At 35.0% G+C, this 15,396-nt stretch overlaps 2 protein-coding genes across 2 annotated transcripts; one reads left to right on the forward strand and one right to left on the reverse strand.

Annotated features, from left to right (window-relative positions):
- Nucleotides 1-3,207: 3,207 nt before the first annotated feature.
- On the forward strand, nt 3,208-4,802 carry LOC132066895 (large ribosomal subunit protein eL29z-like). The gene is made up of 2 exons (XM_059460091.1): nt 3,208-3,342; nt 4,572-4,802. The coding sequence occupies exons 1-2, from the start codon at nt 3,241-3,243 to the stop codon at nt 4,650-4,652; spliced, it is 183 nt and encodes a 60-aa protein (XP_059316074.1). The 5' UTR covers nt 3,208-3,240; the 3' UTR covers nt 4,653-4,802.
- Nucleotides 4,803-6,299: 1,497 nt separating this feature from the next.
- Nucleotides 6,300-15,277, reverse strand: LOC132068308 (dihydrolipoyl dehydrogenase 2, chloroplastic-like). Its single transcript, XM_059461868.1, has 15 exons — nt 14,840-15,277; nt 12,312-12,458; nt 11,476-11,610; nt 11,249-11,366; nt 11,021-11,145; nt 10,559-10,684; nt 10,399-10,479; nt 9,254-9,316; nt 9,098-9,172; nt 8,946-9,024; nt 8,741-8,841; nt 7,806-7,919; nt 7,296-7,409; nt 7,052-7,123; nt 6,300-6,766 (listed from the first exon to the last, which is right to left on the reverse strand). The coding sequence occupies exons 1-15, from the start codon at nt 15,161-15,163 to the stop codon at nt 6,719-6,721; spliced, it is 1,722 nt and encodes a 573-aa protein (XP_059317851.1). The 5' UTR covers nt 15,164-15,277; the 3' UTR covers nt 6,300-6,718.
- Between the last annotated feature and the right edge of the window lie 119 nt (nt 15,278-15,396).

The following is a 15,396-nucleotide window of genomic DNA, read 5'->3' on the forward strand; positions in this document are numbered from 1 at the left end:
TATATCATCTAATCTTTAAAGTTTGGTTGAGAAATAGGCGACTAGCTCAAATATATATCAGAGTTAGAACCCTTTTGTGAATGATGATAAAAATTCATTAATCAGAACTAACAAAAGGGTGTCTTTGAAAAGCTCAATGTAATTATTAGGAGAGACAAATAATTAAGATTATCTTATATTAATTGTACTCACATTAGATTTTAGCTTACAGTGAACCTTGAATTGAACTAGAGTTACGCCCACTTAAATATTTGACGAATCATTGATGGAGTATTTTTATTGGTATTAAATTAAATTATGTCATTCTTGTGAGACGTGAAGGAAGAAGCTATCGTAAACAGAATCAGAGTAAAATGTCTGTAATGTCTGAATTTATGCAATTCATCAACATTTTATTTTTTAATTTTATGACATCGGTATTTGCATTATGTGTATGATGGAAGTTTTCCTATTGTTGATTTTGCTAAAAATATAATCGACATTAATCATTTTAAAGGACTTAAATTAAAAAAAATTATTTTATAATTCAAATACATTATTTAATGCTATTTCTTTTATTTTTTGAATTGTATACTTATTAATATATTTGCGCGTGCTCTAAAACTATTCCATTAAAATACGACTAAATATTGATTAATTTTGAAAGGGTCATTTGCACTTTCGCCACTGTTTTATGTTGCTCTTTAATTTTGGATTAATTACGTGATAGAGCAAACATATACTCTTATTTACCCTAAGTAGCTAGAGTTTTTAAAAATTACGGATCCGCAATCTTCTCCACCCCTCCCCTTGTTCATCGTCTAATCTTCTCCATTAAAGAATATTTCCCTTTTTTTTTTCTTTCTATCTCCTCCTCTCATCTCTTTCTATCAAGAAAAACAAATTAAGAGACCCACATAAAATAGTAGATGGTGTTCGCGGTGAAAAAAGTTAATTTCCGCGAGGTACTGATTTTTGTGTCTTGTTTTTTATACGGTACTTGACTGTAACAATGGTTTGATGATGAAAACTGGAAAGGGAGGTTCTGGTCTGACTGTATTTGATTGTATTTTTGGGCAAAACTAGATGTATTTGACTAATTTCCATTCAATTTTAAAATGTATTTGATTGTTTTTTCCTCAGATCTGAGTGTATTAGTCTGGCCAGATACATTCGAATACATTCAACCTTGCGACGTCATGCGGCAACCTTGCTAATCGGAGCTCAAATGCATTCAAATACAATCACGACAAAAGGATAGATCAATAAATAAATACACTAAAATACACAGCTCCGTCGTGTATTCAAATGCACAGGAATACAATCACTTTTTAATACACATGTATTCAAAGAAATTAAGGTTGCATGTATTCAAATACACACGACATCAAATAAGGTTGGATACAACTGAACAATGTATTCAGATACACTCAAATGCAGCTAATTGCCCTAAACTCAAAGGCGGACCCAGGATTTTAAGACGGCGGGGGCACTATTATCTTAACATAAACGCCAACAAAATTTTTAATGACGATTGAGGGATAATACTGTGTCGGACCGGTCACTAATAGCGTAGCAGTGGCGAAAATATAAGTATATAGGTCAAATATGTGTAATAAATAAAATTTAACACAAATGAAGCAAATGAAAGAAACGAAATCGATGGCTAAAAATTTGTGCAACATGTGTTGACAATGCAGGTTCGAATCGAGACGAGCTCATTTAACGCTTATTGTTTTCCTAAAAATAGGCTCAAAAAAATAATTAAAAGCGACATTCGGTAGGGGTGGGCGTTTGGGCCATCGGATTGAATATGAAATTTTTGGTTTGGATATTCGGTTTTCGGATTGAAGAAATTATAATCCAAATCAATCCAAATAAGTTCGGATTGGATTGGATATTTTAAGTTCGATTTTGGATATTTTTGGATATTTCGACTCTTGAGACTTGTGCAAACTTATTAGGAATGAAATTCATGTGTTAGTTCCACATAGGTAAATTCAAATCTTAATTGCTCAGTAAAAAAAGCCTTCCAGTTCAAGTTAGGATTCACAAATCCAAGTCATGTCCAACATAATAAATCCATACTAAATAAAAGCATTATGGAAAAGTGGAAATGAACAAAATAAAATCTAAGTAGTCATCTGGAAAAATAACAAAGAACATTGCCTTGGGTGACACTGACGTGAGACTTTTGAGACTTGAGAAGTAAGAAAACCCTATATTATATTTGATTTAGTAGAGAATTGTATATTGGATTTAATATTTTAATGGGTAGGGCCTTAAGTACTAATCTATTGGACCTTTAGAAACTAGACTTATTAGTACATATGATATATGTAGGTCTAGATAAAAAGTCTAAAAATTTGGATTTTCGGATATCCAAAAATCCATAGTATTAAATCCATATCCAATCCGAAATCCATAAATTTTAAAAATAAAATCCGAAGTCCAATCCATAATCCAAACCAAATATTTAAAAAGTTCGAATTTCGGGTTGGCCCAAATTGTGTCCACCCCTAACATTGGGTTCGATCCGGGGTGACATGTAAGGGAAGCAACAGTTGCAATCAACGTGCCCCAAAGACACTTTCGTTTGTTAGAGTGCACAATTAAATATATACTAATTTCTCAAGGTATATACACATATATATACATAATTTTTTCCGAAGGGTGGGACTGCACGTGCACTCCCACCTTCCATGTAGATCCACCTCTGCCTAAACTAGCTACGAAATGTAAATACATAATTTTTTTCCCTTTATAACAATAATTTTTTCACGAGCCATATGTTTATACTTTCACATCATAATATCTCACAAATTATAATCCGCGTCCTTGAAGAACTCTTGCTTATAAGTTCGAATTTAAAAGGAAACGTGCAATTTCTTCTATTTTCCCCCATATTTTTACGATTGGGCTCACTCATGGATTAAAAAAGCCCAAAGGCCCAATCAGAGACAAGACAATCAAGCCTTTCCTTTCAACTCAGACGTTTATATAAACCAAACTAAAAACCCTAAATCCATTCTGATAATCACTTCAGAAAACCCTAACGCCGTCACAAGGTATCCCAATCTCTTTCTCCTCTTTTTCATACATTATTATTTAAAGTAAAAAACTGTTATTCTGTTCTTAATTTGTTGGATATTGCTTTTTTCTTACCTTGGTGCATTTTTTTGACTGAAAAATTGTTATTTTGTAACTAAATTTAATTGGCGCCCTTGTTTGCAGTTTGGTTTGTGAGAAGGAAGAAGAAAAATGGCAAAGTCAAAGAATCACACAGCACACAATCAGAGTTACAAGGCCCATAGAAATGGGATCAAGAAACCCAAGTCACACCGTCACAGCTCCACCAAAGGGGTATGTAAAAAATATACCCCACTTTTTTAACAATTTTTATTTACTATTTTTATTTTGTTCAAATTTCACATTTTTATGTCCAAACGCTCACTTTAATATTTAGTTTTCACTATTTTGTTATGTATTACTTAGCAACTTATAATACTCTAGGTGTAATTTTAGAATATCTAAATGTTAATAATAGAAAAAGAATAAACTCAACTTTTCAGTATATCCATCGATACCCGATTGCGTAAATGTGTCAAAACGGTTATTTTTTTTGGGAAAATTATGCTTTATGTCTAATGGGAGAAATTTGCTACCGGTTTAGCCCGAATTTGTGTACAAACAGCTTTTATACACTTTTATACACGTTGATACATTATGTATAATGCTTTCCCCCCCAAGTACAATGTTGTATAATATTGTATAGACTGAAAATATCGCCATGTGACCTAATATATTATGTTAGGCTGTATAGTTTTGGATTTTTTTTTTTTTTATAAACTTTATTTACTGATTTTGCTTATGGTGATAATTTTCCGTTGATTGCAATTTATTTGGCATCTTTAGCTATTGAGTGTCAATGGCTGAATTGAGAAAATGAATTTATTCTTGTTTTAAGAATCACATTTAGATACTTGAAAATTATGCCAAAGTACTATAAGATGGAAGTCTCTTCATAACAAAATAGTGAAAAATACAATTTAAGATGTTGAATAATTTTATGACTTTATTATGATGTATGGTATGTAGAACAAAATAGGGAAAGATTTAGTTTATAATGTTGAATATTTTGGGAATTATTATGATGTATGGATATGTAGCACAAAATAGTGAAAGATATAGTTTATGATGTTGAATAATTTTGGGATTTATTTTGATGTCTGGATATGTAGCTCAATATAGTGAAAAATTACAGTATAAGATGATGAATAATTTTGGGAATTATTATGATTTATGGATATGTAGCATAGAATAGTGAAAGATATATAGTTTATGATGTTGAATATTTTGGGATTTGTTATGATCTATGGATATGTAAGTGTTTTTTGGTTCATATTCTAAGATTGTTATTGTTTGGGTATGAATAATTTTGGGAATTATTATGATGTATGGATATGTAGCATAGAATAGTGAAAGATATATAGTTTATGATGCTGAATAATTTTCTGATTTGTTATGATCTATGGATATGTAAGTGTTTTTTGTTCGTATTCTAAGATTGTTATTGTTTGGGTAAAATGCAGATGGATCCCAAATTCTTGAGGAACCAGAGGTATGCTAGGAAGCACAACAAGCAGGGTGGGGGATCTGCTAAGGAAGAGTAGAATGTTCTAGCAGTAATAGGGTTTTCTAGCTTTCTGTTTATTGCTGGCACTGTTATCCAAATTTGAGTTTTTAATTTTGTTTGTTATGCGAATATAGTGGCTACTATGGAAACCAGTTTTACTGTTTAACGAATGCCTCTTTGCAATTCATTTTATTATTAGTCACCAAGTCCTATTTGTTTCTGTGTTCAATCTCGTTATCCTCATTTGGATGTGTTTTGCTTAGTTATATCACAGTGATGAAATGCTCTAATTGGCAAAACACGAAGAAAAACACTAGCTGGTAATTTAGATGTGATGAGTATCAGCCTTGTGCAGTGAACAAAGGGAGATGAGGTGAGTGACTGAGAGAATTGCTGTGTCTGTTGAAATTGTTTGCAGTGTGATTATTTGTGGAGTTTGTGTGAGGGTGGTGTGTGCTTGTGACTGAACTGTTGCCTGTGTAAAATCTGAATCTCTCTGTAAGATTAGTGAACTCAGTGATTAATTGTGCGAATCTGCGTGGGAAGACCCGTTCGTGCTGATTGAATTCCGCTCTGTGAGTGTGATCAGGTGCATTCGTTTATGTGCAGTTTATAGCGTGAATATCTACCGACTCGAGTTATTTCAGTTCTCTGAGACTAGGCAAAAGATGCATGTGGATCATATTTTGCGTGAGAGAATTTGTTTAAATATTGTTAAATGTTTTCAGGCATATTTTATTATCATGGAACTGTAATTCCTCAACCAACTCAGAGGTCAATAACTTCCATGTTCACTTTGATCTCTAATATGCAGAAATGAGGATGAGATTGGTACAATCTCGAAGTATTCTTTTGGCTTTTTTCATGTCCCTGATTATGATTTCGTTGATGACTATAGTGATAGCTTACTCTCTTTGCTGGTACAAACTCGTTGCATCTTGTGTATGTACTTTACAACTTACTAATGCTTAAATTCTGTGTGACCAGAAGCAGTTCTTCCAATCCCCAGTTAATTTAGCTTATGGGGATGTTGACGTAACTATTTTTTGCTTAAGAAGTTTGTTAATTTACTTGCTTCATGAGCAGCCTGTTCTGCAAATTCTCAATCAAATGAATGGTACTAGCTTGAAGAAAGGGTATAACATTAACCATTAGAATCAAGTTTTTTGCTATATTACATGCTAAGATTGGGGCGAAAGGAAGGAGAAAATTACACTGACAAAATCAGGTCTACTTTTTCTATGCAAATCAATGGAAGGGAGTGTTTAATTAGTCACCCCAGAAGTTCGATGAACTAATTCACCAAGTCACGTTTGCGATGTGATAACATTTCAAGTGATACGTTTTTAGTTTTTCTTTCTTTAGCCTCGTTAACGGCTAATGAAAAAAGAAAAGAGAGTAAGGGTAAGAATATTTACATCGTTTCTAACAATGGCAAGCTATAATTACCTAGATAGTTGTAGCTTTGGAAAGTAGAGAGGTATTTCAGGGAATTTAACCGATTTTATCTCAAGGATTTTGGTAAATTAATGGCATGTCTCTGCAAGTTTTCTATATTTCGTTCTACATGTTATGCTTAAGAAAGATTCAAAAACATAACTTGCTGATGCTCTTTTTAACGTTTAATCTGTATCATTTAGAAATGAAAATGATGCAAAAGAGTCTTCAGTATACATGTTGCAAGTTGGTGCCAATCTTTCAGTAATTTACTGGACCTTCACTTGAGAAGGAAAGATGGGAAAGCAATCCCCAATTACACAGACTATCAATACAAAGCATAAACCAAATACAGGCAGAGCCAATGAGCCTCGTCTATTCAGTAATCACAATACAGTTCATCTTCATATATAGCGTAAAAATTATATGAGAAGAAAGGCTTCTGGGTGCAGCAATAGTTCGAAAGTTGATGTGCACTTCACCACACTATCACCCAAGGCCTCAATAAAACACCCTGGGATCAGTATGGAAAGCCATTTGCCACTTGCTTGAGTTGCAGCAAGTCATCCAAATCTATCCTTGTAACATCTCAATGCTCTTTTTGAAGATGAGCTCTAACAAGATCGGTAATGCAGTAGTTTCCTCAGAACTTCTAGGCTTTGGAATTTAGACAGCAACTGGTTCACTAAGTGACCGAAGGTCGTGACTTGTTACCTGGTGGAAAATGTTCCCAATTCCTTTAGCTAGTGTCAGCAAAAAGTTTGTAAAATTAGCAAATTCACAACTAGTCTGATTTACTTCTTTGCCTAGTCTATCCTATAATGTCAATACACATTATGCGGGGGAGTAGGGGTGTTGGAAGCAAGAGCAAGCAAATCTTATGTGCCTAAATAACCAGAGTTTTTATGGAGAATGAAAGGCTTGGGAAAGGGCATCATTTTAGACGTGCCAAGGCGGTAGTTCCCAGGAACAAAGAGATCAGATTTTAAGACGGGTTACCTTAGCTGATTTGAATAGTTCATCAAGGACTTCAGACAATGTTGGATGTGCATGCACCGCAAACTTTATATCCTGCCAGGTATCAGAACAAAAAAATAATGAATGTTCTGCTGTTTTTTCTCTCAACACTTCAACAGTATCTCTTCCTCTCGGGAAAAGAGAAAACTAAAGTATGTTATTATGTGAGTTTGAAGGAGGAAGAAATTTATAAACTTGAGATAAATAGCATTGCGTAATGAATAACCTGAATGGACGTTCCCAATGCCATGGCGTTAGATGCTTCATGAATGAGGTCAGCAGCATGCAAACCAAAGATATGAACTCCAAGAATCTCCCCGTTGTCTGGTCTGTATATCAACTGTACCAAAGAAGCAGTGAAGTAGTTAGGACATCTTTGACCCAAACACAATTGTATATGGCAGATTAATGACATATGGATCCACAAGTCAGATCGTATATTTAACCAGATATCCAGCCATATGAACTCAACATTTGATGAATGCATGAATCTCAAGCATTTTGGTTTCTGATGTTTGAAATGCAATTGATTGATTAGTATTAGGCTATTAGATAACTGATGAAATGAAAACACTATCCAAGAGCCTGCAGAATTTTGCTTAGTGATATGATGTAAAAGGAAAAAGGAGCAAGATAAGTAGGAAATTAGAATCATAAATTGGCCATCTACAGAGAGAATCCATTGGGAGCTAGAAGATTGTGTTACTTCAAAAAAGAGATACAAGAGAAGTAGAACCTTTGCAATTCCTTCCCCTTCATTTTCTGCCAGCGCCTTTGTGTTTGCCTTAAAGCTTGTTTTTGCAATGCTTATCTCAAATCCCTCCTTTTCAGCTTTCTCTCGAGCTTGTGGCTGCAAAAAAGCAGAATTCAGTTAACGAAAAAACTAATTAAAAGCAGTTTGTTACCATAATTCACCCCATCGACCATGGAAAGAATGATTTGTGAGCATGCTGAGGTATTTAAATTTGTGAGCATGCTGAGGTATTTAATATCCTATAATTGTTACTAAACATCCATAGACGAAATAGAAGCAATTCATGAAGGCAAGTTTGTGAAGGAACTTGAACATAATGAGAGTATTATCAACAGACAGACCGCAATATCTAAGTGGTCAGAGAATTAAATGTCGAAACGAGCTAACAAACGAGAAAAGTGTTTTTTGGTAAATTGAAAGACCACATCCTGAAGAAGAAAGGTTCAAGTTATGGTGTTTCGTTTACCTGTAATGACATAGCAACTATTTGTGCAGCATATATGCAAGTATAAAATGCACTTTTCTCTAAAAATCAAGCTAAACTGTATTCATGCGATCCATTTTTGGTGTAAAGAAGAACATGTAAATGATGCAAAATCTGTGATAGATCTCATAGAGTCCCTGTAAGAATCTGTGATAGATCTCATAGAGTCCCTGTAAGGATAGGAAGGGTCATACTATTCCTTTTTGCCATGTAATACTTGCACAGCACAGCCGTAGTGATACATCAACAAAATTCTTACCTTTTCAAAAGAACACTTTTCCCATTTAAATGGTTGAATTCACATTCAATTCCCCCAATGGAGAAAAATGGACTCCAATATGTCTACTCAATATCACAAGCCTTTGATATGAAATGAGTATTAGAAATAATGTCCCTCAGTGCAAAGCGGTCCAGAAAGAAGTTTAGTTTTCACCTCTGTCAAGCCCACCATGCTGATTTCAGGATGAGTAAAACAAGCAGCTGGAATGCTCAAATGGTTAAGCACGTGATCTCTTCCAGAGACTTGTTCGACAACTATTTCATAAGAAAAGGTCATAGTGAGTTGTAACATGATATTGATTTTGAAGGAAAACGTTTGACTTGTATAGAAGATACTAGTAACCTAATTCCATACGCACCAGATATTCCCTGAGCACTGGCTGCATGAGCAAGCATCATTTTACCATTTGCATCACCTATGCAGTAAAGGTGAGGGACCTAGTGGTAAAAATATTATTAGAACAACATTAACAGCCATGAAGCATATGACAATAGGGTCGTTCCAACAGACCAATTTTCCATCAGCATCAAGAACTCTCATGCGCTCATCAATAGGAATAAAACCTCGTTCTGTCAACACGTTAATCTGCAAAAGTTGACCATTAGAATGCACAAAATCCTGACATAAGATGTAGACTATTGCACAGGTTTTTATGCAAATACATACATTTTCCAGGCCTAGACCTTCCGTGAAGGGAGCTCTACCAGTTGCAATCAGAGCTGCATCAACCTATAAAAAGAAAACAGTGGTCACTCACTCGTGAATTCACAAACTGCAGATTAATAAAATATCAAATTCCATTTAGGTCCTCAGGATTTATGAAGAATAGTGGTCACCAAATGATTGAAAACAGCCCAAACCAAATGAATGATTTTGGATTTAAGGACGAGCCATTAACACTAGGTCTGTCACACAGAGGTCAACAGGCAAGATTCCTATTCTGGCCAAGTTAAGGGGCAATAGGTCGGTCAAATCCTAAGCACAGAGTGCACTTTTAAGCTCTAAACCATTCTTGTTTAGGTGTGATGATTTAATATAAGAATAAGTGAGCCATACAAGTGGACGTGCCCTCGGAGTTACTGAACAGTGATTTGGACTCAGATATGGAAGGAGTTAGGCTGCTGAAAATATGGTGCTTAGATACATTTAAGCTTGAGGTTAGTCATTTTGTTTCCCTAAATAATTAGGCCCTAGTAGTTACCATTTCAACCAATGATAAAAAGGACAGGGTGGTGCAATGTAGGAAACCTACTGACACAAACATCATTGGTTGACTCATTTCATCTAATGTTACTAGTCATATTTATTAGCGTCTAGCCGCAGGATCTCTCATTTCATCCAATGATACTAGTCATATTTATTAGCGTAGGATCTCTGGCATGCGTACCAGCTTTTGCACTCCTCAGCTCTCTATGGCTAGGAGGCACAATATCTGAAATGCTATATTTTCTTTTGAAGTTTGAACATGCTGGAAGGATGTCTCTAGTTCTATGACGTACCAATTTCTGAAACCATGTCAGATACATGAATACGAAGACTACACTTTAACATACATACTACACTTCTAGGCTTACATTCAATAATAATTGAGCCACCCATTGATAGAACAAGCTCCCAAGCAGTAATGCTTTTCATGGTAAGGTCTGAAGAGAGTTGTCTGTGGTAAGGCGAAAATTTTGTCACTGCATTACTTAGCTTTGTGTACCGAACAATTATAAACCTATAGCAATGTCCTCCAGACAAAATTCTGTGAAATACCTGTACCTGTTCTAATAAAAACCAAAAAAGCAACCATAACAATATTGTGTTACCTCCAAAGTCTCCTTTAGTTCTTTTGTCTTGGCATCAGTTAGCTCAATAACAACTGGTTTCCCATCCTTTGCTGGGGTGATCTGTACAAATTATTAGGGAAGATAGTTTAGATATTTGGAAACTTGTAGTGGTACTTACATCAAAAAGAGTGAGCAATACCTTCGTTGCAAAAACTCCAGTATGATAATCAATTTTCCTTGGATTTACCAGAATCCTTTGAGCTAACTTACTAATCTCAGGATCAAATCCGGGCATAAGTTGATCTAGAGCTTCAATAAAGGTAACCTGTGAAAAAATGACTCTTAGGCTGCTGACTTTTTAAGGAGAATTTCAGAATCATTGTGGTATTTAAGCTCTATGAACATTTTAAACAGGCAAAGTTCATGGCTAAATAACTATTAGTGCTCAAATAGTGTTTATAGTTATAAAAAGAAACAAAAACTCCACCACTTGTGTGAGTTTTTCATTGCTAGTAGCTTGATTTAGCCAAGTTTGCCTAACTACAACATTCAAAAGCAAAAAGAATTATAGAGAAGGAAAACAGATAAAAAGAAAAAGAAAAGGAACAGCGGTCTTAAGAAAATGAATTGCAGAGAAGAGATGAACAAGAGGTGAAACTACCTCACTACCAAGTGCGGTATACACATCACTGAATTCAAGTCCAATATAACCACTTCCTACTATAGCTACCCATTCAGGGACAAACTCCAGTTTGAGAGCATGGTCACTGGTAATCACAGTCTTCCCTGAAAATGGATATGAATTGTATGACTAATATCAGACCACAGGCAATTTGCAAGGAATCTTGACAGCAATTTAGCAAGAAGGGAAATAATGAAGAAAATGTACCATCAACCTCAATGCCTCTAGGAACAAAAGGGACAGAACCAGTAGCGATGATTATATCCCTTGCAGTAACTTCATTGTCGGAAAAACCAACTTTTCCATACTTGACTCTTTGAGGACCCTGAAATATTTATGGAGTTCAAAGACTGAAACCATCAGCATGTAGATTAAGATTAAACCTAGAATAAGTTCTTAATGGATATTCGTTTTCACCGCACAGGTTGACTTACCACTATAGTGCCCACTCCTGTCAAAATGTCCACACCAAGTGCCTTTAGTGAGTTTGTCAAGTTATTACGAATTTTTGAGGCAAGATTATTAGCATGATCAGCCACTGCTTGTCTGTCATAGCCAGCAGCTGAAACCTGTCATTAGACACGGAAGAGATTGGTCAATCAGCACACACTCATCAATCAACAGACTCGGCCACATTTATGAGGTACTCTCAAAGTGATGTGGATTATTCAAGAATCAAAGTCGATTTTCTTTATAAAAAAAGGGAAATAAGGTATTTAAACAAACTGAAAAAGTTGGGTTGGAAGTGTAGGCGCGAACAGATAATATTTTCCAATTTTCAGATTAGTTGTTTAAATGGCATACCAAGTTCTCCAAGATGACAGCCAAATGACATGTAGGGTGTCATAGAAACATAAGTGACCAACTGTGTATATTCCCCCGGTTCCAATTTATATGACACTTCTTCATTTTGGGACATATCAAAATGTTTGACATCATTCCACTAGTAATATTACTTACTCCATACAACTTTACAACTTTCAATAAGTCATATCATCTAAATATTCAAATTTAAAACGAGATATGATGTTTCTCTATCAAATTTTTTGGCCACTATAATATTTTCTTCTGCTACCACTAATATAACACATAAGTCAAATTAGTAACTTAATCCATGTTTGTGTTCAAACACCATAAGATGAAATACAATGGAAAGATTTAATTTCTTTGTCCAAAGTACTAATATAAGCAAGGTCGAATATTTAACTGCTCGTGGCTGCAGATACATCCCTAGTCAAGCAGAGATATTTAGCATAATAGATGGAATCACCTGTAAACCCAAAGCCTTCAAGTGGTGCTCATTCTTAAGTTCCCGCATCCTACCACTAACTGCAAGAAGTGCTTTAGAAGGAACACAACCTCTGTTTACACAAGTTCCGCCGATTACATCTCCTTCAATGATAGCTGTTTTAAGACCCTGAAAGGATAGTATAACTTTCCAGTCATCAGAACTACGAAGAGCTAACAAGTAACTGTGGATAGTCAACATGCTCAAAGGTCAATAATGTTATTAATGCGAGTGCAGTGCCAGAGGCATGAGGTTCTAAAATTATCTTTACAAAAGTGCACTTTGGATTTGAGTCACGTAGAAATTTTTTCTTTCTTCTAACAGTTAGTTCCCTTCCCATTTCCTCCACCATGAAACCCAAAAAGGTGAACAGTAAGTCATTGTTGCTAGGATTATGTTGGTACTATCAATTCGAAAAGGCCTAGAAACAATCCTTTTAGCCTGTAAAAACCATGTTCTAACGAGAATATGAGACGAACCGTACTAGTCCAAAGAATCCTAATGCCAACTAGGATATTACTAAGAATATTTACTTCGCAGCAGATTGGTGATACCCAATGAACAAAGTTCTACAAATGTGAGAAAAGTATAGAAAAAAAGGAAGCAAAAATGAGCTGTATTGAAACTAATAATTCCAAGTGCACTGTGGATTTTAATCCATTAGCTTAACGTTCCCTTTGTATATAAGTCTCTTTCTTCTACCAGTTAGTTCATTAGCTTCCTATTCCCTCCACTACATTAATTTTGACCTGAATACCCAAAAATGTTCAAATTTCATAGTGTTGGATGTTACATCTGTCATTACTACATTTTTCTAGGATAATAAGTTATTTAGTTATCATTGTTGTTAGGATTATGTTGGTACAATCAATTTGAAAGGGCCTCAAAACAGTCCTTTTAGCCTGTAGAAAGCCATGCTTTAATGAGAATATGAGATGAACCGTACTAGTCCAAAGAATCCTAATGCCAAATAGGATATTACTAAGAATTTACTTCGCAGAAGATTGGTGATACCCAAAGAACAAAGTTCTACAAATGTGAGAAAAATCTAGAAAACGCAAAATGAGATGGAAAAAACTTGCACCCTCAAGGTCTAGATGGGATGCGAGAAGGAGCCTATCAATTTAGTTTTCCTTAGCGCTTTCTGCGCTGGGGTTCGTTAATCACCCAGCACGCGCATGAGGACACGCCGGGGATCTAAGTTGCACGGACTCACCAGTTTAGGTGCCGTCCCCGTCTCGACACGGGTCGGGTGTGAGTGCTGGGACGGCAAACGTCCGGGATACGGTCAACTAACTCCGGATACTTTGACCGGAGTCCGTCGACAAATTTGGGGAAAAAATTTGAGATTTTGATTTCTCAAAATTAAAAATAAAACAGATTATAAGGAAAATGACAGATTTGTAATAAAACAGATTTAAGATAAGAAAAATAAAACAGATTTAAGATATAATTAAGAATAATGTCATAATTAAGAATAATGCCCATCTTGGAAAGATTGAATTCTACAATATACATGTAATTTTTTCATAAGAATATCTCTCAAAATTTGTAATATCTTTATAGCTCTATTTTTTATATAATTTTGAATTTTCTTAGCCGAATCCCCACACCCGTATCCATAACTAGATACGCACCCCCGAATCTTAAAATTTAGATTTTGCCGAATCCGACACTCGGATCTGTACCCGTATCGGATACCCGCACCCGAGTCCGTGCAACTTAGCGGGGGATAGGAGGGAAATGCATGAAGGGAGCCAAAGGAAAGCCGCCACTCCCCAGTGGTTAGACAAGTTCGCGGGTCGTTCTGCTTTACAGGTTTCAACAATGATCCTTTCGTAGGTTCACCTACGGAAACCTTGTTACGACTTCTCCTTCCTCTAAATGATAAGGTTCGGTTCTATTACTCTTTATTTCCATTCATAAATCCTTTTTGCCCCATTAAAATGATCAAAAGTCATACTCCCTCTGTCTCAATTTTGAAATTTGAAATAACTAACTTTCGGAGCTAAATCAAACTAGATCAACTTATTTTCTTAAAAAATAAAAGATAGATATTCAGAAACTACACAAAGCAGAGTTGCAATGCTCTTAGTATCAAATAGCAAAAAAAGTACTTTCTCCTGTCCATATTAAGGGGTGGTTTTATCTTTTCATTTTGGTCCAAAATAAGTGAATTGTTTTCTTTCAAATTTACCCCTATTTAGATAAGTGATTTTCTATGTAACCAGGAAATTTATATTAAATAGGTAGGAGTCTATCTAATTAAGAATAAGTTAATAAAAATTACTTCTTAGTACTTATTAGGAGTGAGTAGATTTCTTAAGGGGTGTACCTAAGCTAAAACATCACTTAATATGGACCTGAGGGAGTAATTATTTTAATAGTCACTTAAAGTTACTTGGTTTGAATCACATGAAACGAAAAGTACCAAATTTTTTAATCTCAGTAATTACTTCAGGAGTATAAGATAAGATCAAGTTGTAACAATATATGGCACTTATATATACCTTCTCCACAGCATGCAATGCAGCACCATGACCACCAACACCAGCACCAATTATAACTAAATCATAATCAAACGACGTAGGAGCACTGCCATTATCAACCACTGAAGCTGATACAATGTTATTTCTGAAAAAACTCCTCACTCTCTGAGTCTCACATCGTGTTTTAAGCTGCGAAAAAGAAAATGCTAAAACCTCCTTTCGTAATCCACAAAATGGAACATTTAAAGGCTTAACAGAAATTTGCTCAACATGATTTTTATGTAATCTTTTAAGTAGTGAACAATTTGGAGGAGGAAGAGATAGAGACATTGATGATGAATGCATTTTAAAATGAATTTTGTAATTCAGAATATAAGTATAGTCCGAACATTCACTTGTAATTTATCCAAGATTATATTTTATGTGTCAATTCTGAGTTCGTGATACTGATGAAACTAATGCTATGGATATTCAGACAGTAAGATAATGGAGATAAGTCCAGTGGATAACAATGGTGATGTGGCATGCAACTAAAGTCCACCTTCCTGTATTTAATTTTTTTTCTTTCGAAAAAGGAA

Source organism: Lycium ferocissimum, chromosome 8 (assembly GCF_029784015.1).
Source record: "Lycium ferocissimum isolate CSIRO_LF1 chromosome 8, AGI_CSIRO_Lferr_CH_V1, whole genome shotgun sequence".
NCBI classification, from domain to species: domain Eukaryota; kingdom Viridiplantae; phylum Streptophyta; class Magnoliopsida; order Solanales; family Solanaceae; genus Lycium; species Lycium ferocissimum.